Source organism: Oncorhynchus mykiss, chromosome 32 (assembly GCF_013265735.2).
Source record: "Oncorhynchus mykiss isolate Arlee chromosome 32, USDA_OmykA_1.1, whole genome shotgun sequence".
NCBI lineage: Eukaryota > Metazoa > Chordata > Actinopteri > Salmoniformes > Salmonidae > Oncorhynchus > Oncorhynchus mykiss.
The window spans coordinates 36,846,486-36,873,854 of NC_050572.1; the positions used below are offsets into that span (position 1 = coordinate 36,846,486).

At 43.2% G+C, this 27,369-nt stretch overlaps 1 protein-coding gene across 4 annotated transcripts in view; it reads left to right on the plus strand.

Annotated features, from left to right (window-relative positions):
* LOC110487626 (angiopoietin-1) overlaps window positions 1-27,369 on the plus strand; it is a 59,817-nt gene that overhangs the window by 18,145 nt on the left and 14,303 nt on the right. Inside the window, exons 1-7 of one of the 4 annotated variants that reach the window (XM_036970925.1) lie at window positions 4,641-4,889; window positions 7,695-7,850; window positions 8,362-8,483; window positions 10,822-11,054; window positions 17,607-17,734; window positions 18,730-18,831; window positions 21,259-21,425. In XM_036970925.1, the coding sequence (XP_036826820.1) occupies window positions 7,719-7,850; window positions 8,362-8,483; window positions 10,822-11,054; window positions 17,607-17,734; window positions 18,730-18,831; window positions 21,259-21,425 (884 nt within the window). In that variant the 5' untranslated portion in view covers window positions 4,641-4,889; window positions 7,695-7,718. Of the gene's footprint in view, window positions 1-4,640; window positions 4,890-6,140; window positions 6,322-7,694; window positions 7,851-8,361; window positions 8,484-10,821; window positions 11,055-17,606; window positions 17,735-18,729; window positions 18,832-21,258; window positions 21,426-27,369 lie in introns of those variants that run through there. The other 3 variants (XM_036970924.1, XM_036970923.1, XM_036970922.1) reach the window with 3 other exon arrangements.

Here is a 27,369-nt window from a genome sequence, read left to right on the forward strand (position 1 = left end):
TTAGCTATCGAGCCAGCTAACATTAGCTAGCTAGCTAACAGAATGCTTTAACTCATTGTATCATAGGGACTTACTGTGCCTTCAGAATGTATTCACACCCCTTTGACTTCTTCCACATTTTGTTGTGTTACAGCCTTTTTTTGTCAATGGCCTACGTTGTTCGGGGGAAATCCACTACAGCACATTACTGAGTACCATACCCCATATTTTCAAGCTTAGAATGGTGGCTTCATCATGTTATGGGTATGCTATTAATCGTTAAGGGCAGGGGATTTTTCAGGATAAAAAAGAAACGGAATGGAGCTATGCACAGGCAAAATCCTAGTGGAAAACATGGTTCAGTCTGCTTTCCAGCAGACACTGGGAGATTCATTCACCTTTCAGCAGGACATTAACCTAAAACACAAGGCTAAATCAGCACTAGAGTTGGTTAACAAAAAGATAGTGAATGTTCCTGAGTGACCGAGTTACAGTTTTGACTTAAATCTGGCAAGACCTGAAAATGGTTGTCTAGCAATGATCAACAACAAATTTGACAGAGCTTGAAGAATTTTGAAAAGAATAATGGGCAAATGTTGCAGAATCTAGATGTGGAAAGCTCTTAAAGACTTACCCAGAAAGACTCACAGCTGTGATCGCTGCCAACGGTGATTCGAACATGTATTGAATCAGGGGGTTTAATACTTATCTAATCAAGATATATTAGTGTTTTATTTTTCATAATTTTTTACAAACGTTCACATTTTTCTTCCACTTGGACATTACAGAGCAGTTTGTGTAGATCGTCGACAAGAAAATGTCAGTTAAATCTATTTTAATTCTACTATGTAGCACAACAAAATGTGGGATAAGTCTAGGGGTGTGAATACTTTCTCAAGCCACTGAACCATACAAACAACCCACTACATTTAGGTTGAAGCTGGGGCAATGAGACAGAGTTATATTCCATATGTATGCTGTCTATTCAAAATTATATGCAACCTCAATTTACACAACCCATAAAAGTCCTGGGCATTGTGTGAATTAATACCCCAGGTTTCAGAGAGCATATTAATATGGATCTATCTGCACTGACTCCCTCTTGCACTGACCCTACACACACTCACTAGACTGTATAAACACACCATGTTCACATGAACTCACACACACTACATTGACACTCCCACAGGAAACCCACACAACATTCAAATACACTACAAACGCACACACACACACACACACACAACACGCACACACATCCTGACAACACAGATGCACATACATACACATTACACACGCATACTCACACACTTTTACACTCATCATCTGCTGCTGCTACTCTGTTCTTTATTTTACTCTTATTATTATCTATCCTGATGCCTAGTCACTTTACCCTGCCTTCATGTACATACAGTATCTCCCTCAAATACCTTATTATTATCTATCCTGATGCCTAGTCACTTTACCCTGCCTTCATGTACATACAGTATCTCCCTCAAATACCTTATTATTATCTATCCTGATGCCTAGTCACTTTACCCTGCCTTCATGTACATACAGTATCTCCCTCAAATACCTTATTATTATCTATCCTGATGCCTAGTCACTTTACCCTGCCTTCATGTACATACAGTATCTCCCTCAAATACCTTATTAGTATCTATCCTGATGCCTAGTCACTTTACCCTGCCTTCATGTACATACAGTATCTCCCTCAAATACCTTATTATTATCTATCCTGATGCCTAGTCACTTTACCCTGCCTTCATGTACATACAGTATCTCCCTCAAATACCTTATTATTATCTATCCTGATGCCTAGACACTTTACCCTGCCTTCATGTACATATCTACCTCAAATACCTTATTATTATCTATCCTGATGCCTAGTCACTTTACCCTGCCTTCATGTACATATCTACCTCAAATACCTTATTATCATTTATCCTGATGCCTAGTCACTTTACCCTGCCTTCATGTACATATCTCCCTCAAATACCTTATTATTATCTATCCTGATGCCTAGACACTTTACCCTGCCTTCATGTACATATCTACCTCAAATACCTTATTATTATCTATCCTGATGCCTAGACACTTTACCCTGCCTTCATGTACATATCTACCTCAAATACCTTATTATTATCTATCCTGATGCCTAGACACTTTACCCTGCCTTCATGTACATATCTACCTCAAATACTGTACCTCGTACCTTAGCACATTGATCTGGTACTCCCTAGTTCCATTCTTGTGCATTTTATTTTATTCCTCTTGTGTTACTATTTTACCAGCGCATGTGACAAATAATATTTGATTCGACTGTTGTTTTGGCGATAAGAAGGCGTTAGCACATTTGCTGGCATCGGTCTCAAGGTGCCCTGTGTTATAGAGTGAGGTGCTAATCGACAGTAACAGCTCCTTTACCATATCCATAAAGGCTTTTCCGATGGTTGGGCCCCGTCAGTGGGAGAGACTCCCCCAGACCACCACAGAGCCAGAGATAAGCTAGGCTACAACAGAGCACGAAGCATTAAAACAGTCCAGGCCTACTGTCTGTCTTGTAGCGCTGCCTGCAGTGGCTCCCAGCACCACGGCTGTTTAGAAAACAAGCTCTCAAGTCTAACCATGTCCATCCCTCCTCTTGGCTAGAAAGCCTACAAATGTCAACTGTCAGGAAAATGGTAAACATTTTAGCAATCCGTTACAATGATGTAAGGTAGTATCAGGTTATTTTGCTTCTAGGAACAGCTTGGAAGCCTCTGCTACGATATCAAGGACTTTATTTTTGGTCACGTACAGCCATGGATGATCTTTTGTATTTTTTTTTTGTATAGTCATGTATTGTCTTGCTAAAGGATAGTGATCTACTTCACAACACAACCAGTACAGTGGATCGTTTCCTAAATGTTTGCCCTTTTTCAATGATAAACTGTCCCTCTGGTCTGAGCCTCATGTTCCTGGCTTTCGCACCGTCTTCATTTTGTTCCACACAGCTGAAAACAGATTGTTTTATCATTAACTGGGAGCCGCAACTCATTTCCCACAGCTCATAAAGCTGCTAAATGACTAAGGCAGGCCTGTACACGCAGCTACAGTGGCTTTTGCGACCCACTTAATGCCGCAAAGGAGCCTTGGACGCCGTGGCGAGGGGGGTCAGCGTGTCAGGCAGTGTTGTTAGTGAAGCTACGGGCGGTCTAGACGTACCCAAGGCCCTCCAGACCAGAACTCCTTAAACCTTTATGCCTTTTTTTGTAAAGTAGCAGTTTGGGAAACATAAAGTTCTGTTTATGTGGCTCTCACTTAGCTCACAGCGATTATGTAAAAAGAGGGCAAGATTTAGTGGTTCTCAGAGCAAGGCTATTGTTATTGCACCTTCTGGAATGTCACAAAGAATACATCTTACTTCGTCACCTCGAAAAGCCACGGGGGGAAAAAAAGAGAGTTTAATATATGGCGTGTCGTTATTTTTCATGGGAAGTGGTGTTACATTTGAATTTCTCTCCGGTGTCAAACTGTCAAATGTTTGTGTTTCATGTTGATTATGAAGTGACAGTGTTCTGGACAAGGACACACACACAAAAAAAATGAAACTTCTTGTAGAATAAACATAGTTAAAAACAGCAAAAAGTAGATGCTGTAGGAACTTGACAAAGCTTCAGATTGTTTCGATTCGGACACGACGATGAATGGGTTTTTGATAACCCTATCGAGGCAAGAACTTGCGATGATATATTGCTCAAACTGGTCTGCAGGGGAACGAAACATTGCACACTGCAAAATAAAGAAAACAGGCTTGTAAATCTGCTCTGTTTTGCCTTATTATAGACGCATTAACATTTATAACATGTTACCGTAATATAGCATGTGTAAGCAATAAGCAATGCGTAAATCAGTCACACAACCCCTATCACCTTCATGCTCAGTGGCTCTGATAATGATACACAGTCTAGGTAAGAGGTTAAACCTGACACCATAGTTATGGCTGACCTCAACTTATTTGGACTGACCCCCAGCTGGTGGGCTGTGTGTGGAGTTTAACCAAGAGCTCCGGCTGCTGCTAAGCCAAGTTGGTATGGTCCCAAACATGGTTCCCCTGACTCGGATAATAGCCCAGATTCCTCTCTATCAAATGTGAATTTCTTATTAAAGAATCAGAGTGATTCATTGGCCAACAGCTATTTGCATGTTGCATTTAGATGGAGCACGGTGGGTTTCTTTGAGTAGTTTCTATTTGAATTACATATCTGAATTTGAGTGCATTTCGTAGGCTAACTTGTGTTTCTTGTCTGGTCAGATGTCAAGGAGAACCAGACTTTGGTATTTGGCCAGCTCCGCATACATATCATGCACTTTTAGCTATTTCATCATCGCTTTCCCAATTCCCGACAAGTGTGTACCTCTCTACTCACTTTCCACCACTGGCAATAAAAGATACTATTTACTTTATCCTGCTTTCTAATCCTGTGCTGTTCACTGCCTGGAAAAGTTTGGTCAGTTTGCGTTTGGTGAAGAACAGCCAAATAACTTGACACCCACATATATTTTACTGCTTCCTAAGTGGTATTTTTTTTTTTTACATGATGGGGGCGTGTTTGTGTAATCTTGTTTCTCCTTGGTACTTTCCGTTTATGACCCTCGCCAGATTGATTCGTGAGTCGAGCACATTCCCTGGGAGACTGGCCGTGAGCGACAGGGCTCTTGAGTTTTAGGTTTCTGAAGGGCCGCCGGTGTCACTTCCAACGTGGTCCTTCCAAGGTGACTTACGCTGGCTGCAAGCAAAGCCTATCAGGCAACATTTACACAGGCTGGTATTAACGGATTGGCACACTGATATAAAGAGTACGAGCAGCATTGAAGCATTGGATAGTACCACAGTGTATCACCATTAAAGGCAGAGGTCTCCAAAGGTAAATACTTGAACTCTTAAGTTGAGCAACTGAGCCTGAGGTTATCGATTCAGACTGTTTATAAGCCAGTTCAATCCGTTCTGATATTCGTGTTTCCTAACCGCGTGGGTGCCAGACTCTTCGTGTTCCTTCCAAAACTCCCAGAAGGGAGTTTGGAGGTTTTGTGGGAGGCGACACTTATATCAGTCTGCTGCACTTCACCACCAAAGGAGCTCCATTGTATCTTAAAGCGGGCCTGAAACAATGCTACGCTTCGCTTTTCTATCATTGCCAAGACAGGGATATCACAGCGAAAACACTGATTCCAAGTGACAGAGATTTGCCGATGGCTGTTGGGTAGAACGCTGTCACAGTTGTAGAATTGAAAGGAACTGTCTGTGCTCTGTCTGTATTATTGTCTGTTCACTCTCGGGTTGGTGGAAATGTTGAAATCCATCCTTTATATAGGCAAGCAGTATGACAGTTGAGTATTGTGCCAATCTTTTGAACATGCTATGCACATTGAAGTGACTTCACTCTCCCAGCTCTAATGACCTTGGTCTTCTAACTCTACTGACGCAGGATTCAGCCAAATATATGTATGTTCTTATTGTGTGTTATTGTGTCTAAACCAAATACATCTTCTCCGTTTTGTCTCTATTTTGTCCCTGCAAACCGTTTGTTTTTTTTTACAACCGTGGGATTACAAATGATGTCGGTTTTGTGCACATTACCCTAAATACAACTGTAATGGAACACACACATAATACACTTTTAAAGTGGCAATCTGCAGTTGAAACAATAACAAAGCGTTTTCCCCAGCCCTGTTTCAGTTAAAAGCTGAGGGATGGGGCTGGACAAATGTAACCACTCGCAGAATTCATATACAGAGCTATGGATGCAAGGACTGGCCATTCATGACATCAAAATGATAGTTTTAACCATGTCATGAGGCTATACAGTGTTTGTCTACATTTACTTTGTTGACAAACATTGGCGTAAAACAAGCTTTCCGGTTCTGATGGGGCATTTTACAAGTTTTAATTGTCACGTCCTGACCATAGAGAGTCCTTGTTTTCTGTGATAGAGTAGATCAAGGCGTGACTGGGGGGGGGGGTTAGTCTAGCTTATTATTTCTATGTGGGGTTCTAGGTTTGTTTTTCTATGTTGGTGATTGTGTATGATTCCCAATTAGAGGCAGCTGGTAATCGTTGTCTCTAATTGGGGATCATATTTAAGTAGCTGTTTTTCCCACCTGTGTTTATGGGATATTGTTTTGAGTTAGTGCACGTAGCATCTCTGTAGTCGCGGTCCGTTGTTAGTTTATTGTACATTTGTTTTTTGTCTTTGCTTAGTTTCACTTTCGGATAAATAATGTGGAACTCAACATCCGCTGCGTCTTGGTTCGACATTTATTCCAACGAACGTGACAATAATCTTCAAGAATGAATGGGTACATATCATTACAGAGTTCAGAATGTAGCAACCGCTGATTACTACTTTAAGACTTTACAGTCTTTAAAGTTCAAACTTCCAGAGTCTTTCAAGTTTAAACTAACACTCGTACACTAGCTATAATGGGCATGATAAACAACAACCCCATCATTCTTCCATTGAAATCCAACATAAGGTCCTGGCATGAGCATGAAAGACTCGCCTGTCCCAGTGCCTGTGCTATCTATGATCGGACTGTGAGTCACTCAGTCATAGTGCAAGCCAGGTCCCCGGGGGCCCCACGTGTAAGGCTCCTTCAACCATGTTGTCATAGGGTATCATTGCTAATGCGACAATTACGAGCGATCTGTACTTTCAGGGGGATGGAAAAATGGAGTGACGTCACAAATGGTTTCCAGAAGCATCTCACAGCAAAATGTTTTCCTTCACAGTCCACTGAGTAGTGGAGCTTGACTGGTGGCGTCTCCGCGTGTGCTGTTCTATTCCTTCAACAAGGTGCCTGCGCGCCAGGGACAGTTGCTGACTAAGGGCATTCAACACTAATGTTTGGTACTGGTTGATGCGTTCCTGAAAATGCCCTAGTAAGAGAGTGAGCTCAGAAGGGCTACTGTCAGATTGCTGTTTGAATAGATGATTCATGTGACGGGCCGAACATCACAGCGTGTGCATGAACTGATGCGGATGGTTCGTTTGCGTGAACAACCTATTCAGGCACTGCCTCGGCCTTGTCATCCGTTCACTTTTCGAGATAAGGGATGAAAGAGTGCTTTCAAGATAAGCACCAGTGAGTATCGGGCCATCTCTGTCTCTTCCTTCCTTAGCTAATGACCTACATCTGGATCCACCTATATTCTGAAGCTCATTCTTCACTGGTGTTTTTTTTTTTTGTTCACATTATGAGGTGGAAAGACACAATCAACTCAGTTGATCTACTGTATGACATAGAGATGCTGATAAGAAAGCCTGAGGGAATATTACAATGATAACAGAACGTATGACTTTTTTACATTTTTATCTTGATCAATGTCGAGGGTATCCATTTGTCACGGATGTTCTTGTCTTTCGACTATAAAGTAATTGAATGCTGATTTACGGCATTTCTTACGAGTGTTACCTGTTTTCACGCCTTGAGTGTGTCCACGTCGAACAGCTCCCTTGTTCAAGTGTCGTACCATTGTGTCTCAATTGTCACTGTTTTCAACCGTATCTCTAATTTGCGGCGTCTGTATGATTTGTCGGCGTCCGTTAATCCTCTGCTGCTTGTGTTTTTTTTCAACATACCCCGGTCACTGGCCATCTGTTATAGTCTGTTTCATGTGCTGTGTCTCATCCATCCTCTCATAAATGATCTCTGTACGTTGGGTGTTTCAGATTGAGAACTACATAAAGGAGAGCATGAAGACCGAGATGGCCCAGCTGCAGCAGAGTGCCGTTCACAACCACACGGCCGCCATGTTGGAGATGGGCACCAACCTCCTATCCAAGACGGCCGAGCAGACGCGCAAGCTAACGGATGTGGAGACGCAGGTAATATATCCCCCCCCCCCCCCCCCCCCCCAACCTTATCGCACTCCCACTGGGATCCATCTCACGCACCATTGACTCAGCTATTCCACATTAAACCACCCCAAAAAGGCAACGGGGGGGGAACTGGCCAAAGAAAATATGGATGACATATAAATAGCTACGCTCTCTTTATGTGATACAGTAAGCATACTGTATGTATGTTTAAGTTTTCAACGTCTCTTGATATCTGGGGTGGCTTTAGAAGGAAGAGAACAAGAGCAGCACTTGTGGGGGTGGATTTTTGCTGATGTGCAAAAAAAAAAGAAAGGTGCGCTAAGGGAAATCACTCCCTTCATATATATGCAACTGAGTATTACCATGTGTCAGAAGAACAACCGCTCTTTATGCAAAACCTATACTTTATTACCTCTTCCTAAAGAGGACATGATGATTTATAGCGTACCTACATTTAGATTCGCTGGAACACCTCTGTGAGGCCGGATACCACTAACCTATTTCTGTCTTGGGACAGGTTCTGAATCAAACCTCCAGACTAGAGATTCAGCTGCTTGAGAACTCCCTGTCCACCAACAAGCTGGAGAAGCAGCTCATGGTGCAGACCAATGAGATCAGCAAGCTCCACGACAAGAACGGGTAAACTCACACGCCATCCAACACAATGTGACGCGTTTAAAGACATCATGCCCTTTGTCCGGAGACTCAGTCATACACAGATCGGCTAAATGTGCAATAAGACACCCCATCCCCTGATGTATAACAGTATGAAGTGCATGAGGCTATATTTTCCTACATCATCTTTTGCTTGAAAGTTGAATGATGTTGCAATGGGAGCAATCGAATGTGGCTTTTGGATGACTTTTCAGAGTCCTGTTTGTTGATTGGTCCAGTGGGACTGTCTCTCACTGTCCGTTTAAAAGCTCCCTCCCGTCCCCAGTGCTCACTGTAAATACAGTAACACAGCTGTACTGAATTCTTTAGTTAATATGCTTTCTGAAAAAAAAGCGACCTCAACTGATCCCAATGTTTGAGAGCTGCACTCAAAGTTCATAGACAGGGATTCCTTTACTGAGAGAAATTTGCAAACGCTTGTGCAATTATGAAATCACCGCTCATTTAGTTCTGAATCTGTTAATCAATTCCACGTAAGACTATATTATAATAATTATAAAATGTAAGACCATTGGACACAGTTAAGGTTTACGTTAATCTACAAAGTGTGTGATGAAATGTATGTATGTTTATTGTCCGTGTGCAACTCATGGTAACTGAATCCACTGACATAAACATTTGTACTTCTATTACAGTCTGGGCGTAATATATATACAATGCATTCGGCCTTCACTTTTCCCACATTTTGTTACGTTACAGCCTTATTCTAAAATGGATTAAATATGTTTTCCCTGCTCATCAATCTACACACAGTACCCCATAATGACAAAGCAAAAACTGTTTTTTTTTTTAGAAATGTTTACAAATGTATAAAAATATATATATATATGCAATATCACATTTACATAAGTAATCAGACCCTTTACTCAGTACTTTGTTGAAGCACCTTTGGGAGTGATACCGCCTCTAGTCTTTTTGGGTATGACGCTACAAGCTTGGCACACCTGTATTTGAGGAGTTTCTCCCATTCTTCTCTGCAGAACCTCTCAAGCTCTGTCAGGTTTGATGTGAAGAGTCGCTGCACAGCTATTTTCAGGTCTCTCCAGAGATATTAGATCGGGTTCAAGTCCGGTCTCTGTCTGTCCCGAAGCCACTCCTGTGTTGTCTTGGCTGTGTGCTTAGGGCCGTTGTCCTGTTGGAAGGTAAACATTCACCACAGTCTGTCCTGAGCGCTCTGGAGCAAGTTTTCATCAAGGATCTCACAGTACTTTGCTCCGTTCATCTTTCCCTTGATCTTGACAATCTGCCTGTCCCTGCAGCTGAAAAACATCCCCACAGCATGATGCTGCCACCACCATGCTTCACCGTAGGGATGGTAAAGGGCCAGGTGATGAGTGGTGTCAGGTTTCCTCCAGACGTGAAACTTGGCATTTATGCCAAAGAGTTCAATCTTGGTTTCATCAGACCAGAGAATCTTGTTTCTCATGGTCTGAGAGTCCTTTAGGTGCCTTTTGGCAAACTCCAAGCGGGCTGTCATGTGCCTTTTACTGAGGAGGGGCTTCCGTCAGGCCACTCTACCATAAAGGCCTGATTGGTGGAATGCTGCAGAGATGGTTGTCCTTCTGGTAGGTTCTTCTATCTTCGACAGAGGAACTCTGGAGCTCTGTCAGAGTGACCATCGGGTTCTTGGTCACCTCCCTGACCAAAGCCCTTCTCCCCCGATTGCTCAGTTTGGCCGAGCGGCCCAGCTCTGTGCCTCGACAGAATCCTGTCTCGGAGCTCTACAGACAATTCCTTCGACCTCATGGCTTGGTTTTTGCTCTGAAATGCATTGTCAAATGTGGGATCTTACATAGACAGGTGTGTGCCTTTCCAAATCATGTCCAATGAAATGAATTTACCACAGGTGGACTCCAATCAAGTTGTAGAAACATCTCAAGGATGATCAATGGAAACAGGATGCACCTGAGCTTAATTATGAGTCTCCTAGTAAAGGGTCTGAATACTTATGTAAAGTTGGGTTCCCATTCCACATGTTACCCTAGTTACAGTTCAGAACATGTTTTGGGGTAGAGAGAAGGGGATATGCTGCAGCAGATTTAGAATGACAATTCACTTGCTTGATCTGTCAAAAGGAGGCATGTGGAACATAACATAGAAAGTGATGGAATTCCACTGTTTTTGACAATCACAAAGAAATACCAGTATTTATTTGGGAACTATTATGTAAATTCCATACAACCATGTAAGCACCAGATTACAAATAGGGGACTAATCCGACAAAGAAAAGTTAGTCATAGCTTTAGATTACAGTTCTCTATAAACTAAAGCTATATGCATAACTAACTTTCTGACCCCCAAGGTTCCTGGAGCAGAAGATGCAGGAGATGGAGTCTCGTCACCAGGAGGAGTTGGAGATGCTGCGGGAGGAGAAGGGCAGCCTGCAGGCCCTGGTGGCGAAGCAGAGTGGAGTGATCCGTGAGCTGGAGACCCAGCTGACCAGGGCCACGGGCAACAGCACCGCCATGCAGAGGCTGCAGCAGGAGATGATGGACACCGTGCATAACCTCATCAGCCTCTGCAACAAAGACGGAGGTAAGGAGCTAAAGGTCTAGTGTTGCCAGACATCATGCTGTATTCTCTTTCAAGAAGATCCCTAGTTGGGGGCTCGACCCTGAAGACAACAGTGAAACGCATGCATATGCGGTGTAGATAGATGTATTTGACAATTTAAAACACAATGCAACCCCACATGTGGATAACACAAAAAAAATGACACAAAGTACTAGGTATACTTTGGTTACATATATAACATGGCGCCGGGAGAAGATGGCAGACGTTTTACGTGCCCCCAACACTGCACTGTTGGTTAGGGGCTCGTAAGTAAGCATTTCACTGTAAGGTCTATATATATACCTGTTGTATTCGGCGCATGTGACTAATACAATTTGATAACACATAATAAAATAAAGGACAGGACAACATTGCCCTCAAACTCAACTCTGGACCTCGAGGCCAGTTCCACTGCGTTTATTTATTGTTCCCCTCTAATCAGGGACTGAGGTAGGTGCAGTTAGTTATCAGGTAGAAACAGAAAACCAGCAGGCTCCGGACCTCGTAGGGTAAGATTACCTCTGGCCTAGAGCGTTACATACAGATATGAAGAAGGTCATGTTTTATACTGCTCGATCGTTAGCCAGATTTTGACATTATTTTTAAATAAAGTTATGGTCGGCATGGTGTTGAGTTGCTGCGGTAGTTTGTTCCACTCGAACGCGCCGGTATATAAAAAGGTGTTCTTACCAGATAGACTCTTAAATTTAAAACAGGCAATATCAGTCTCTGGTTCTGGTGTTGTATTGTTAGACATTACTGAAAAAAGTTACATAATTTGAGTCAGTAATAATTCTATGGACCAGACCGTGTTGAATTAACATGATCCTGTTCTCTGCAGATAGTCAGCCAAGCTGATTAAAATTCTCAACCTCCAGATGAGTACGAGGGGGAGTTTAAGTACAACTCTCACCGGCTTGTTTTGGCTGGTCTGTAGCGTATTCATGTTTAGGGATGCTGGTGAACCATGATGTGCACGCACAACCAACACTGAACTAGTGCACCTGCCAGAGTCTTTCGGGTGTCAATATCAAGATATTTTTTGGTTTATCTTTGTTAAAACCTTTAGGGCCATAGTCTCACCAGTCAGGTGACTATCCAATTCACAACCAAGGTAGCTGACAGAGTTTCATAGTGTAACCACTGAGTTGTCCACTTTGACACTAAAACCAGGGGACCTTGCAAGCTTTACTCTGGAACCAAATAAGATGGATTCTGTTTTTGCAAGATGCAGAGAAGGTTTGTTATCTGAAAGCCATTTACTGATATTGGATATCTCTGCACAAAGGATCTCTTCTACTGAGAATTTGTTCTTATGGGACACCAGTAGAGAAGAGTCATCCGCATACAAAAACAAATGACGAGAGCATGTTCATTTCATTTCATAATATCATAGGAAGACAAGTGAGCCATGGGTGCTCCACTGCAGGACCCCACAGCTAATCACCTTCGGCCTAGAATGTTTTCCATTAACGTCCACCACATCCACCATTTTAACTTGTAGAGCATGATACTATGATCAGCCGTGTCCAACGCCTTCTGCAGATCCAGCATAACCATTCCCCAGAAATGTCCCTTGTCAACTTCTTTCCTGATAAAGTCCGTTAAGAGCAATACGCGTGTGTCAGTGGAGTGGGACCTTCTAAAACCAGACTGTGGTTTGTATATAAAAAATTTTTTTATTGCTAGTATATTCCTCTGTTCATAAGACAGCACAGTCAAAATAGATACAGGTCTGTAGATGCCCTTGTCTGTTTTGCTGCCCTTCTTGTGGATAGGGGTCACTCTTAGCATGTTTCAAATCCATGGGATCTCTACCCTGCTCAGAGATGTTGATTAAATGGGTGACAGAGGGGGTCAATGAGCTCAGCACCATCTCTTTAAAACCTGTCAGGGATATTGCAGAGGGCCTGTAGCTTGGGAGCGGTTTCGTTCAGACAGTCTCTGGACAACTTCAGCCTGAGACACTGCTGTAAAGGATAATACATCAGCGTGTGCATCCATCTTGCAGTAATAGCCTAGGACCTGACCCTCCCCGTACACCCCAGTACAACCAGGTAGCTTCTATACCAAATTTGAGGCAATTGATGCGAGAAATGTATTGAGATTGCCGGCTACCACCCCCTTTACTCCTTTATTTGTTATTACACGTGCAAGATAAGAATGTAAAAATAAAAATATGAAAAGGAAAAGGTGATTTGGAAACTGTTTTGGCCTCCCCAAGGGGAAATTGGATTGCGATAGAACAATACATGTTTTGTCCAGACTGTACAGTCCTATCATGATGCCACTACCATAAACATGGTTCCATACAGGGAGGCAGAGGGATGCCTAGTCCCTTAAACTCTGCTTGAGGGAGAAAGCCACGGGGGTCATCCTTTTCCAAGAAGCCCCCGTCACGCTTGTTACTCAGCGTGGTGCTCTCTTTACGGTAATGGCTTATCATACTGCACCGTAACAGCCTAGGCTGTGGTTGCCGCTTGAGTGAAATGTCAAACAGACACCGTTTTGAGTAATCACCTATCTTCTTCCTTTGTGTCTCCCCGTGGCGATAATTAGGAGGAGCAGGGATTTCCCTTCGGCCCACCGTTTGACCCCGTCAGCAACACAATCCTCAGGTTTAGTCAATGCAGTCAACTCATTACCCCCACTTCAATCCAAGTCTGCCCTCCGTCACATTCAGTCACAGGAAATTTCAAGTAAAAGTGTGTTCTGGGATTGGTGGAGTTGTGTAGAGAGAAACCTTGCACTCTGTTCATGTTCGCTACTTCCTGCTGTGACGGCCTAGACGCCACACTGTATCCTGTGGCTGTTCACCCATCCAACAGGAAATGAGCAGGCATGAATGGATATCTGAGCCATGGTGAGTGGATATGTGCATGACATGGTTAAGGCGTGCTTTGTATTAATCATGCTGTTGTTCTTCATAGCTTTAATGTTCCATGCCAAATGGATCACCAGCGGCCTCTTTTCATAGCTCTGACAGTAGGAACACTTTATGGCAGGAGGTCCTTTGAGTGTCATTAAAGCTCTCGACTGATTGGCTCATATCAACCAATCACTGTGACGTGCCATGTTGTGACCCAAATATGTCATTAGGGTTTATTAGGTAGCTAAAACAAGTCGCTAACTGAAAAACATGTCACTAACTGAAAAATAAATCACTAACTGACCTGGCAAGTAGTCTGCCATGTTCCACTTTGTCATATAGTCAGACATGTTATCTCCCTGTCAGCTCAGGGTGTTTCTGGGGTCACAGGGGCATCCAGCCTTCCGCCGGGATTGGTGGCTGCTTTAGCGAGAGGAGAATGAAATTGAACATTGTTGTCCTGGCTCTGTGGTTGGTCCGTTCCTGAGGGCCAACCAGGCACTGGGGTCACCCGATTCACCCCTGACAAATAATTCAACCTATAATGGTTCCTAGGGGAGGTCCTGTCCAGTGGAGGTAAATGGGTAGGTAGATCTCAACTGATTGCCTGTTGCAACACTCCCGTTCTCCAACAGTGTCTAAATCTAGATGCGATGAAGCTCAGTTAGAAGGGAGAATTTTCGGGGGAGGATTTGTTTGTTTACCAAACGGATTTGTGTTTTAGTTCGGGGAGGGTCAGCTTTTTGTGCCATTGGATGGCGTCTACTCGAATTAGGTTCTGTTTTGAAAACTGAGCCCTAGAATTTTATTTTAATGCTCGGATTCAAATCATCATTGACACTTACTATGTGGAACAGTTTAAAAAGGGGAGTTCAGATTCTAAAATGCCATAAACATTGTTACTGAAGTTTATCCAGAAACGTACTTAAATATACTTATTTACATTTTCAATGCCTTTTCAACTTTTTTACTTGTTCAATCATCTTTGATGAGGCCAGATGCCACTGAGCTCAGGTTTGGGTCGTGATTATTACCGAAACCTTATTATAGTGCAATGAGCCAAGGACCGTTATTAATGGTAATTGACCTCAGTGTTGGAACACACTTAAAAATCTCTGGCCTGCTAAATATGATTTTCTTTCACAGTATTCTATTATCCCACCTAATGAAAGGCATCAATCATTTTTAAAGCCGGGATTGCCATGCCTGGAGGGAGTAGGATCTTATTTTAATTCCCTGCATTTAGCTCAGAGCTCTATGCATATTGCTTCAAAATGGCATTTACGCTGAGAGTAAATCATCAGATGGCTTCTATTAAAGCTTTTTAGGATTGAACTTTACTCATGTTTTAAGCATAATGATTTGTCTTGATGTGACACCTGACGCTGCAAAGATACTCTGGAGGAGATAGAGAGAATATCCATGAGGTGTGTAATGGCACCGTCCATCATGGACTTATCCCAGACTTATATTGACCCTATTTGGGTTTGCTTGTCTTTCACTCAGATCTTTGTTTGTGGGTTTGAGTCAATTTCCTTACTTTAAACATCCGTTCAAATTCAATTGAGTCTGTCCATTTTGGTACCCTTTCCTTGTGTTTGTGTCCACGTGTGTCCATTTGACTCCATGGGGTGCCTTCAGGGTCCGCATAGAAATGCATAAGGGACCTTTTCAATCCTCAGGGGTCTTTGAGGGGCCTCTCGGGTCTTCTTGCGTCCATGTAGGTTCATGAGAGTCCTTTTAGCTCTGCGTCTCGGCCTCACTGGGTCCATTTGGGCTCATTTGGCAAGGGTACTGATTTATGCAAACACCCCAGCCCTGCTGTTCTTTTCACATGAACCCCCCACTGAATACGAGTCCCCACTGAACCACAAAATATTTGTCTGTAAATAAATATTGGGACATAAATAATATTTTCAGAGCCAGGCTGAAAGCTGTTCAATGGTGCCGCTCCTATAGCAGGGAGTCCCCAGTCTCTGGTAGGGTTCGACCACGCCGTTGATTGTGAAATGTGTCCTCCCTGTGACGGACTGTGAGTCAGAAGGTTCCCCTTTGACACCGACCTCTCCCACCTCTCTAATGCATCCTGCCATCTCCCAGTGTGAGGTAAATTGAGGCACGACAGGGCCGGCCTTTTGTTGTGTTAGACTACGCAGTGCAAGGTCCCACTCCATCAATCTGTCACAGCAGGATATTCTTGTCGCTGACACTCAATACTTCGTCAAAATGGCCGAAATCATACGCCTAACGGGCAGCCTGTGTCTCCCCTGACTGTTTCAGCTGAGGGGGAGGATCAAAGTGGAGTCTAAGGATCACTGACACGTTTCGCTTTCCAGTGACATCCCCTTTGCCTAAACAATCCCAATAGTAAAAACAATGGTGTAAAAACTGAGATGCTCCCCCTCATTTTGGAGGGGGGGAAAATGGAATTTCCATCGATATAACAAGGGCTTGGAGGGTAAATATAAGCCACTTGTTATAACAGGAACTTGAAATGTATAGCTTGTAGTATTTTGTCCTCAGCCCCTTGCTTGGTTTCAAAATATTGCCGCCATAATTATCTACAGATGGAAATAGACACAGCTGCCTCTTTGAACAGGCCTGTCAAAGGCAGACACCATCTCTCTCAGGGCGGGAGACTATCCACTTGACAAACTGCTTTTGTCTTGCTAATAAGCCATTCAGTCACTCTCTGATTTTATCACGAGCTATGTGGATATCCACACAGAGACCTTGTAGTTCGGCTTCTGTGTCACGTTTCTAAAATATTCGTTTTCTGGAATGTAAAGATGGTAATCATGATAGATGGACACTGTCAGATTTGATATTACAACCCCCCCCCCATGCTTGATGACTCATATGTGACATGAAACTAAAGGTAGTTCATTATTTCTTTAAATACTGTGATCATAAATGACATACCAGTATAAAACGTCAAAGGGTCAGTCACTGGGTATAGATTTAATATTACTCTGTAAACTCAGCGTCAAGGTCATTCACATTTCTACAGATACAGATACACAGTACCTGAAATGAATTTGAAAACGGTGTTACTGTAGGCTACATTTTGATTTCAGCGGTGCACAGCATGCTGTCCTGATATTGAGACAAGAACAGTTGATTATTTACGTCGTTATACTCTCATCAGCATACACCCGTCCCGTCCCCCGTCCCCCATATGACTTAATCTCTTTTTATCGCTTAATGCATAGCTACTGTATGTTGGATGACCTTTCTACATGGAGCTCTCTTCAATGCATTCTAACTCACACCTTATGTAGGTTACCTGACAAGTGGAATGGGTGGACGCACAGAAACGAAATGTCAAGCGACAGCTCGGCTGTCATACAGTATATTCTGGTAATGGACAGAAAGCAGCGGCCAAGTGCTTGAGCACAGGGCTTTTAAAAGACCTCATTGACATCTGTCAGTTAAATATGTCATTTGAAAATGGCGGCATAAGGAATTTGCTCGTTGACACTTTGAAAGTAGAACTCCATTTAACCGTGACAGTTTAAAAATGCTAAGTCTGAGACGGCTGGTGTTTTGTTTTGCTTGGAAGTACAATAGACGACAGTGTCTATGTCCTGAAGTCTTTCTAGTGCCCGTCTGAAGTTCCACAGTCGGACGTTGTGGTGCCAAATACGTGTCCCATGTTTCCTCAGTAGTCCCAAACAGCACGAAGAGGGTGGACGAGGAGAAGAAGTTTCGGGACTGCGCCGATCTGTACCAAGCTGGCTTCCACAAGAACGGGCTCTACACCATAAACATCAATGCCCAGGAGACCAAAAAGGTGGGCAGCCAGACAGAATGTAATATAGAGACTGCCATGTGAAAAAAGCTACCATTGCATTCTACCAACACTCTTTGATGGGTGTTTAATGGAGTTTAGCGTGTTTTTGTTACTAGAGCAAGCTTCAACTCTGTCCAAGAAAGCCAAAGATATTGGCCGACCGGAGAGAAGCCAATGGAGGGGTGCTATGATAGTTATTGGCTGCTTCAGTGCTTCAGGAATAATCAAAGGCTCAAAATATACACTTGGTAGCCTGATGAGAGCAAGGGTACACAAGAGGTTGGCGGGGGATAAGGTGGGGGGTGAAACAGGTGTTCGCCACCTCAACAGGGTGCTGCCAGACCTCAGACAGATGGCAGGGAGGTTCGAGGGGGACGGTTGGTGGAGGAGTGAGCGATGAGGCGGAGATTAAGGAGAAAGCATCGCGTCTGGTTTCTGAGAATAATTCTGTCAGGGGGGGTACATCTCTTAATTATACCCAGACTGGGCGATGTGTGTTCAGCTGGGGTCTTGGCCGGGGTGAGAGACCTCCTCCAGACCTTCTCCACTCCTCAAACAAAGAGCACCACAGCAGATAGATACCCCTGTTATCAGCTTACACAGGACAGAGGCCAGGGTTAAGGGCCATGTTCCACCCAGGTGTCCGCTGGTATGTGTCCGACTCCACTCCACTGGCCCCCTCCACTTTAATCTGAACCAGGCCTGGGATTGGGATCACCTCCCGGGAGTTGTAGGAGGATCAGGAAACATTTATTAAGCTTAAATTCCCTCTGATGATTCATGAGAAGGAATCACTAGTTAGGCCCGCTGTATTTCAGAATGATGGTTCACAACAGCAAGTTTCACCTACCATGTCTATATTTGGGCTCTAAAACGTAAGTTAGGAGCACGTAGAATGTGTTTGTAGGCGGTCTGAGAACTTAATGAATGTGTGTGTGTGTGTGTGTGTGTGTGTCTGTGTCTGTGTCTGTGTCTGTGTCTGTGTGTGTTTAAAGGTGCATTGTAACATGGAGACCGCTGGCGGCGGATGGACGATCATCCAGCGAAGAGAGGACGGCAGCCTGGACTTCCAGAAAACGTGGAAGGAATACAAGACGGTAAGACGAGAAGAAGAACACACAACCCAAATCTACAGCGACACACCCACAAGATAAAGCCAGGAAATTGATGTGGAGTCTGTTTCCAACACACATCCTCCGTCACAGTAAACGATGACAAAATGGGTGTACTCTCGCCTCTCTGTCTTGATTTAACATGTTGAAATTGAGGTAGGATTCTCTTGTATTCTCAAGGGTGGCCAGGCCCATGTGGAAAACTCCATCCAGATGTGACCTAACCGGCAACACCGGCTGTACCTCTAGAACATCTGCACACTGAGAGGGATTCCCCAACCCCTCAGATTAGAGACTTACGTGTCGGAGGCTGGCGTGAAGCCCAACCCAACCCTGGGCCTGACACACTGTTGTTCTTCTTTTTAAACAGGGAAGCATTAGTCCGAAAACAATACATTTGTTTAGTCTTATGTAACCGCGCCAGGTGTTGTGATCATCATCACCTATTGAATAGGGAATGGATAGCGACTGGGGGGCTAACAGAGGCTCTGTTTAGCTTTAGGCACGATGAGTGACCCCATTGCCGTTCCTATTAGCTGTAATGTATGCTACCACAACGTAGTTAGAATAGCAGCTGGACACCAGATTCAATATGGAGGGTGTTTTAATGACCGATCTGGGCAGATGGTAATAGATGATCTGCAGAGGGAAAACATAGATTTAGCAAGGGTGAAAAGGGTTGGGCTCGTTTGGAGGGTAAAGAGGTACGGACAGAGAGTCCAGCTGGTTAGAAGAAGCGAGGGAGCCAAGAATGGAGAGCGTGGAATATATGTGACAATGGAATCAGCACGGACCCTGGTACTGCCACCAAATACCCGGCACACCATCGGTGTGGTCCTGAAGGTGATTGATGGTGTTTTATTGTGTGATGAAATGAACTGCTGTTGGTCACTGTGGGCTCGTGCGAATAAATTCAACACACTTGAAGGATTCATCAATATTACAGTCAAACTTCAATGGGCTATTCCCATTTTGTGGGAGGATGGAAAGCAATCGGGTAGCGTCCCCTACTATTAGTATGTGATCTTATGACCGTAACGTTTATAATTACAAGTGCTAGATAGAGTATGTGTAGCAGGATAATAAATGGTGGAGGCATTCTCCAACTAGTATGAGACACAAATCGATTTGACAATTTGCATACCTTATTAAATACGTGTTTGTCTGTACAAGCGTTTGTCAGGGTGGTATGGCACACTTTATGAAATCAAACTTTCTATCGGTCTTGATCATTTTACAAAAAAATGTACTTCTCTACCCAACAATACTTCAAACCTCCTCCCTGAAAACCGGCAGGTGCATTCAGCCAGGTGTGTATGAACACTCTAGTGTGGAACAATAGGAGGGAAGCACTAGTGTTTGACTCCAACCATCCCTGTCTTCAGCCAGGTTTCCAGAGATGAAACGGGAGTCACAAGGGGTGGCATTGTCCAGCGCTTAAAAGGCAGATCTTTCAGAGGAGGGAGTCGGATTGAGTTGAGGTCGTGGCCCAGCCACTTTCTAATTCCACCCACACAGCAGGACGTGTCTCAGGCTGGAGGAATGCCCCATATTTACTTTCCCCCTTCCACTCTCCTAATCACCACATGCTCTCGGCACAAACACAGACATCTCCGCCTTCAAACCACCCCCAACCCTTCCCACCAATCATTAATGGAACAGTCCAGAGCTCCAGACCCGTCTCTAATACTCCCCATTGCAGGTTAGTTACTGCTGCTGCTGTCAAAGGCCCTTTGTCTACGATGGGAGTCGTTTGTGATCACACATAAACGTGGTAATTGTTGAAATGATATGAGAAGGCATGCATGGCATTGCGTGTGTCTGTTGTCGTTCTTCTGGACTGTGTAATATAGAGGGTTTATTACATTTGGTTTGGTGTGGGTTAAAGGGTGGAAAAGGTGCTTTGTGTGCCTTTTATCAGCCGGACCCAGTTTACGCTGTCATAAACAGGTGTTCCACTGTGTGTTCCACTGTATGAAATAATCCATGTTATGTGTTGTAATGTCTACCTGGTTTCACATTGTTTCGCTGGGTTGAGTGAGTCTCTCTCATGGCAGTCACTATTAAGTGAGACCAAGCCAATGTGCATGAACAGAAGAGTGCGCATGAGTATTTATACGGTAATAAGGGACATTATCAATGGTAGACACGATAGCCCAGTCTGAAGTCAACATTTAATTTGCTTTGGCGTCAACCCTGAAGCAGTCATTGATGATGACATCAAAAAAAGGTCTGAAATAATAACTGACAAAAATGTTTATAGAAAATGGTGGAGAGATTGCATCTTTTCCAGGAAGACCTTGGAAGAGATCGGGAATTACTTATATCCTGTATCCCGGATTTGACAGTAAGATTCCTTATAGGCCTGAGTGATGACTCTGGCCTCCTCTTCCTCTTCTTCCTCTGTTGCAGGGCTTCGGGACGGTTTCTGCAGAGCACTGGCTGGGGAATGAGTTTGTATACCTGCTGACCAGCCAGAGGCAGTATGCCCTCCGTGTGGAGCTGACCGACTGGGACGGACACCAGGCCTTCTCCCTATACGACCGCTTTCACATCGACAGTGAGAAACGCAACTACAGGTACTACGAGCTGTATCTACGGTGCCTTCAGAAAGTATTCATACTCCTTGACTTATTCCACATGTTGTTGTGTTTACAGCCTGAATCTAAATGGATTCAATAGATTTTCTTCTCTCACCCATCGATACACAATTACAACGTGAAAACATGTTTTTAGTCATTTATGCAAATGTATGAACATGAAATACACAAATATCTAATTTACACCCCTGAGTAAAAACCTTGAAGAAGCACATTTGGCAGTGATTACAGCTGTGAGTCTTTATGGGTAAGTCTGTAAGAGCTTTCCACACCTGGATTGTGCAACATTTGCCTATTATTCTGAACCATGTTTTCCTCTTGGATTTTGCCTGTGCTTAGCTCCAATTCCATTTATTTTTTATCCTGAAAAACGACCCAGTCCTTAGCGATTACAAGCATACCCATAACATGATGCAGCCACCACTATGCTTGAAAATATGGAGCGTGGTACTCAGTAAAGTGTTGTAGTGGATTTGCCCCAAACATAACACTTTGTATTCAGGACAGAAAGTGAATTACTTTGCCACATTTTTTGCAGTATTACTTTAGTGCCTTGATGCAAACAGGGTGCATGTATTGGAATATTTTTTATTCTATACATGCTTCCTTCTTTTCACTCTGTCAATTAGGTTAGTATTGTGGAGTAACTACAATGTTGTTGATCCATCCTCAGTTTTCTCCTATCACAGCCATTAAACTCTGTAACTGTTTTAAAGTCACCATTGCCCTCATGGTGAAATCCCTGAGACGGTTTCCTTCCTCTCCGGCAACTGAGTTAGGAAGGACACCTGTATCTTTGTAGTAACTTGGTGTATTGATACACTATCCAAAGTGTAATTAATAACTTCACCATGATCAAAAGGATATTCTGTGTCTGCTTTTTTTTACCCATCTACCAATAGATGCCCTTATTTGGGAGGAATTGGAAAACCTCCCTGGCCTTTGTGGTTGAATCTGTGTTTGAAATCCACTGCTCGAGTGAGGAACCATACATATAATTGCATGTGTGGGGTACAGAGATGAGGTAGTCATTCAAAAATCATGTAAAACACTAGTATTGCACAAAGAGTGAATCCATGCAACTTATTATGTGACTTGTTAAGCAAATATTTACCCCTGAACTTATTTAGGCTTGCCATAACAAAATGATTGAATATCTATTGACTCAAGACATTCCAGCTTTGCATTATTTATTCATTTGTAAAAAATATCTAAAAACATAATTCCACTTTGACATTATGGGGTATTGTGTGTAGGCCAGTGACACACATATTGATACGTCTCAAATTCATCCTGCCACTACTGACTGATATCCAAAATGGAGACATTGCTGACATTCTCTAGTCCAAATTCCTTCTCATTTAATGGTATCATATGTCACAACAGATATTTATATACTTGATACTTGGTTCTTGAATAAGGGGTACAACTTTTTTGCTTCTTTTAGAGGGTTAAATATGCTTCAAACTGTGGCAGATGCTTGGATTCGTTAGATGTGGAAAACTACCGGAATGTTACAGAAGGTTCCGAGCAATCAAATGTCTCTGAGAGGAGATGGTCTGACAATTCCAATTGAGGTGATTCACCGGATTTGTAGTCCTTTCTGATAAGAAGCTACTTCAGTTTCTAAATGTCCTATTTTCAACTTTAGATGGACTTCTGTTTGTTTTCCAAAGATATTATAGCCATTTATGTTGCCGGGAAGGGAGACACTTGCAGCATGGCTGAAAAACCTATACTTCAATGGTGTTTTGCAACGTCGGGTAGAGAGCGAGGCGACGGTCATATCTAATTTGTGGCAATGTCTTGGATTATATGACGACAGGATTTACTTTAAGAAGTCCGCCTCTTAAAGGGTTAGGACCTGGTGCGCACACTCTCTGGGTTTTCTCTGTGAGCTATGGAAATGTTACGAATAACGCTAATGGGAAAGGTCAACCAAGTTGTTTTGATTTGCTCTGAGACTAAATTTGGGTTTATTTGTCCCATTGTGAGGATTGGATAACTCCCTTTTTACCTCTCAGCGTTTGGTACTGACCGCACAGGCACTGACTGTGTTTGGCAAAGGGAGATTTGTTAAGTGCAGAGGAGGACAAGGGGTGATAATTCAGGTATGCTTATCTCTGTAAAAAGACACTTGAACAGGGATAGTGATTTATTTCCACTCAAAGTACATTATTTTGGACTATGTGGTCTCCCTTCCTCCCGCTCTCTCTCTCTCTCTCTCTGTTTCTCTCTCTCTCCCTCCCTCTCTCTCTCACTCATTCCGTTTCTCGCTCCCTTTCTCTCTCTCTCTTTCTCTCTCCCTCACACACAAAAAATAAGCAAAGAGCCGCACACATACTGTAACCTCTTTCTATTTTGATGGGGGAAACTGTGGTTGTTTGTGTCTTCAGGGCAGCAAGAGGCGTCTTTGGGCCGACACTTTAGTTTTAGGGAAGGACGGCCCGTCTGAAGTCGGACTGTTCAGGATTGAGTGGAGCAATCTAATCGGCCTGCTGATCACTATAAATAGATTTGTTCTCGCAACTAGTTGTGGTATGATAATCACTCATTGCTTCTCAGGAACATTGGCCAAAACAAACCAGAGGTCCAGGCCTCAAACAAACTGGTTGGAGAGGGCTGCCATCTATGTTCGGGTTCTCCTCGGCTCTGGCACCTCCCCTTTGGAATCCCAAACAATCTGCGACAAGTTGTTCAATTAGCATTTGTTGTGCTGAGAAGTACGAGATTGTAGCGAGAGATACCATGACATTTTGTTTTGTTTTTGGATTCTTTTGGGCATCGGTGGTGGGGGCTTTACTGGAACAGCACAATCTACACTGACGCAGACAGACACATTTGTTGAGACACATAAACAAAAATAGTACGGTTATGCACACTCACACACACAAACAAACACATACCGGCCCACAAACCCACACGCAGCCGTTGGAAACCGTAGAGGGCAATTTAAATATGTAGTCCACCGATGTTCGAGTGTTGCCCATTTGTCATAAACAATGTGAAGCTTTGCCAGGAAATGTTTGCTTTTACTGCCAGCTCCTTGCTTGTGTCTAAATATCAAGCCAGACAAATCGATCTTGGTTAGAAAGAAGTGAAATTATTGCCCAGAGAAATATAAGATTCTTATCCTTAATCTAAATCACATACAGCAAGGGATAACTGTCACATGTCTTACTGTTCTCCCTATTTTAAGGATTTCCAAAGCACAAAGGCTGAGTAAGACTCGCCAACACTGTTTTGTTCAGTATCCAGCCAGCGTAGTAAATCAAATATAATAAAGATATTAAATCAATACATCGTAATGTAGATCTTGGTTATTCAAAGCATATCTGTGAGTAGGTAGTAGGAGAAGTGAGTCATTTGGCCTGGGTCTCTTCTCGGGGTGTGACATAGTCATTTCCAGATGACACGGTAGCAGTGCATTGTGGGATTGATGCAGACGTCTTGGAGAGTCTATGCAACTCTTCCCTTTTCATTGTGTTGAAGCTTTGCTTAATGATGCTTGTGCTGGCAATAGCTTGCGTCCATATAAACATGAAATCATCTGATGAAACAGTATCAGTGTCTCGTCAATATTACAGCAAGGGAATACAGTGTTTGTGAAACTATTATCACTCGTTCTGACTTTTAAATATGAAGCGGTGTGTGCAGCTACTTTTCGTCTTCGCAATTGCTTTTCTCCCTCATATTTTCCCATGATGTAAATTACTTATTTTACCCCAAAAAGGACAATGCCTACCATGCCCGTATTACAATATACTGTAAACTGGCGTCAACGATACTGCTGTACAAACACTGTTGACATTGTTGAAAGAGTATTTACGGGCTGACCTTGTAGATCAGAACTACACAGCTCCCACTGAACCATGACCACACAGGCTTGAGAAATGTTCTTTTTGGTTTTCGCTCCATTGTCAATCAGGTTACCATAATTGCTGAATGTTATGTCTCTCTGTAAACCATACAAGGGAGCAGTCTATATAATGGACTGAAATTGTTAGCTTGATGAAATAGTGGGTTGCAATTGAAATAGTGTGTTGTACAGTAATTTAGTCATGACCCGCAAATAGCATTGTAGTTAACTCCATTGTAACAACACATTAGTTTGATAACACCCATTTATCAACATTTACAGAATGGGCCTCAAAATTAGGTCTTAGACCCTGTTAGGTGTCTTATTAGAGATAGATGGAGGGAGGAAAGAGCAGGAAAAGAGAGAGAGAGAGAGAGAGAGAGAGAGAGAGAGAGAGAGAGAGAGAGAGAGAGAGAGAGAGAGAGAGAGAGAGAGAGAGAGAGAGAGAGAGAGAGAGAGAGAGAGAGAGAGAGAGAGAGAGAGAGAGAGAGAGAGAGAGAGAGAGAGAGAGAGAGAGAGAGAGAGAGAGAGAGAGAGAGAGAGAGAGAGAGAGAGAGAGAGAGAGAGAGAGAGAGAGAGAGAGAGAGAGAGAGAGAGAGAGAGAGAGAGAGAGAGAGAGAGAGAGAGAGAGAATAGGGCTATGGGAAAATGGGAAGATCGGAAGAAAGAAATTCTTACTGCAGAGGGGCAGGGAGGGGAAATAGATGTTAGATGTCCATAACACAGCCAACATTTGTGGGACCATCATTCAAATGACAGAATACATGAATTTAGTTGCTCATCTGTTTACACGTTATCGATGTTGATGTCTATAATTTCTAAGAATGTAACAATCAGCTCAATGGATTTGGGTTCAAATTGTAATTTACCTAAGAGGATCAATACTGTCCAACAACAGCATTACTTACTGTTGTTGGACTCATCAACCATTCACACTGCCAATCTGTGGACAGATCTTATTTCTAATCATTTGTGTCTAATCTTGTTTTACTAAGTTTTGTATAATGATATTCTAAGAAAATGATGGTTGTAAATTGTTTCGAAGGTGTGCTGTGAACTAAAACATCAATGTTGTTGCTTACAAATGGATGGGGCCTCACATTAAGTTTTTTCGTTTCCAGGATATTTTGTGTGTGTGTGTGTGGACTGGGAGGTCAGGGAGAGTATTTCCGGGGGTCGGCCAGGCATGAGATAGCTCCACATACATGTTATTCCTCATGGGACGGGGTCAAGTAGACAGCCATCAGTCAGGGGTCAGAGTTGATAACATGACACACGCTACAGAAGGGCTCTGACCCATGTCTAACATCCTTTTCAACATAAGTCTGAGTAGGGGCCCTGTACCACAGTGGTCCAAGGGAAACATTTGACATATTAACAATGCATATTGAAGTACTGAATTATGGAACTGTTTAGGCTACTCGTTAATCCTTTATAGGCTATTTAGAGTTTCAATAAATATAAAATACTAACTACAGTAGGAGTACTTTAGGATGATACATTTTTCTACATTATACATTTCTTGCTATTTTTATATTTTTTCCCCCTTTTTCATGATATCAAATTGCGATCTTGTCTCAACGCTGCAACTTCCCAACGGGCTCGGGAGAGGTGAAGGTCGAGTCATGCGTCCTCCAAAACATGACCAGCCAAGCCGTACTTCTTTACACCCACTGGCTTAACCAGGAAGCCAGCTGCACCAATGTGTCGGAGGAAACACCGTTCAGCTGACGACCGAAGTCAGCTTGTAGGCATCTGGCCCGCCACAAGGAGTCGCTAGAGTGCAATGATCCAAGTAAAGCCCTCCCCGGCCAAAACCTTCCCGAACCTGGGCAATGCTGTGCCAATTGACTCGGACTCCCAATCACGGCTAGTTGTTACACAGCTGGGATCGAACCCCAGGCTGTAGTGACACTGCGATGTAATACCTTAGATCACTGCGCCACTCGAGAGGCCTGTAAACAGAATCTTTGCAAGGATACACATGTTATTTTGTGCTTGTATGAATGTACCATATCGTATTTGGGTCAGGAAATGTGTGTCTGAGTATATTTTACTGCATTT